Consider the following 1,639-nt stretch of genomic DNA (forward strand, 5'->3'; position numbering starts at 1 on the left):
AATAAAGGATGAGAATTGACAAAAAATTGCAACATAAAAGCCACATTTTGTTTGACTTTATAAATGCTATGGCCAATATAAACATGCCAATTGTTCCTGAAAAAATTCTTCAAAAAACCAGCATCAACATCATATCAGTTTTGCTAGATGCATCAATTCAAAATTAAAATATTCAATTTACTTCCACTCTTGCTAGATCAGGTCTAAAAGAGATCCTAGCCTCCTGGAGGTGAGTGGCCCAAGAGGTGAAGAGACTGTGACGAAACTGTTGATCAAAGTAACCTCCGTACGCCATGAATGCTGACGTCAGCAACACATCTCCGCTGATCGTAGACATTTGAGTCTTGAATGTTTCGCTCCCTGTGTTCCAACGCTCCCTCTCTCCACTGAGACTGGTCAGTAGTGCCTTACTCCTGTCAACCTATTGATATTATGATAATTACTTAATACATGTAGAGAAGAGATTATAGTACAACTATTTTTTAACTAGATACATGTATGCATTGGTGCTTAAAATATCTTTAATATTTTAAATAATATGCTATATTTTTAATTATTAAAAAATACGTTACCTTTTTCTCAACAGTTGATAAATCATTCTTAATGACATTAGCATCAGAAATAAGCATCGCATATTCTTCTTTATATCTAGAAATTAAAAAAAACAATTAAAATATAATTTTAATATATTTTTTGTTTTGTTCTTTACTTTGCTATAGAGGCTTCAAGTTCTGATATTATTTTTGTTATTTCTTCTCCTTTTTGACGAGTGACCTCGGCTTTGATTTCCAAATCATTTAGTTCTTTACGTAACGGATCAACCCTCTTCAACATGTCAGCATAACTCAACTGTAGGAGAGAGAAAAGAGGATACAGTATTATCAATGGGGCGTACAATAAGTACAGAAATATAAATAAAAATGCCTCAAGTTCACTTTAATTGTATGTATTAATTTAGCACTTTAGAAGCATTTGGGAGTTTGGCTATACCGTATAGCTGGAAATAATTGCTGGAATTAAACTTTGCTGTTTGCTGTTCATCATAAAAACACACAATTTAATTCCGCAAAGCATTATAAGTAATGGATGTATCAACAGTACATACCTATACCAGCAAAATTAAATTTCACAAACATTAAAAATAGCTATATTGGTACAAAATTGCAAAATATAATTCCCGCAAATTTTTCCAGCTATACGGTATTTAAGGTTTTCCACAGCATGCAATTCATGAAATGGCTTTAGAGCAATTAAAAAATCCATAAAAAATCTAATTTTGATTGAAATCAGCTCAAACTTTATACACAACATAAGAGCATGTATGTGCATCAGAAAATATTATAAAAACAGAGAATTTTCTACTTGAAATTTTTGGTGAAATTTGGCCAACGCCCCTGTACTATAGTACAGGGACTTTGACCCAATTTTTGAGTAACTTTAAAAATTCATAAAAAATTCTAAATTGAATCGGAATCAGCTCACACTTTATACACAACATGAAAACATATATATGTATCGGAAAATATTATAAAAACTGAGAATTCTCTACTTGACATTTTTGGTGAAATTTGGCCAACACCCCTGTACTGTAGTACATGGACTTTGACCCAATTTTAGAGCAACTTTAAAAATTCATAAA

At 31.6% G+C, this 1,639-nt stretch overlaps 1 protein-coding gene across 1 annotated transcript in view; it reads right to left on the bottom strand.

Moving 5' to 3' along the window:
* LOC100640640 (cytoplasmic dynein 1 heavy chain 1-like) overlaps positions 1-1,639 on the bottom strand; it is a 15,511-nt gene that overhangs the window by 7,543 nt on the left and 6,329 nt on the right. Inside the window, 3 exon segments of the mRNA XM_020004140.1 lie at positions 182-421; positions 573-648; positions 710-849. Coding sequence (XP_019859699.1) covers positions 182-421; positions 573-648; positions 710-849 — 456 coding nt within the window.

The sequence above is a fragment of the Amphimedon queenslandica genome, unplaced genomic scaffold (genome assembly GCF_000090795.2).
Source record: "Amphimedon queenslandica unplaced genomic scaffold, v1.1 AMPQUscaffold_12378, whole genome shotgun sequence".
NCBI classification, from domain to species: domain Eukaryota; kingdom Metazoa; phylum Porifera; class Demospongiae; order Haplosclerida; family Niphatidae; genus Amphimedon; species Amphimedon queenslandica.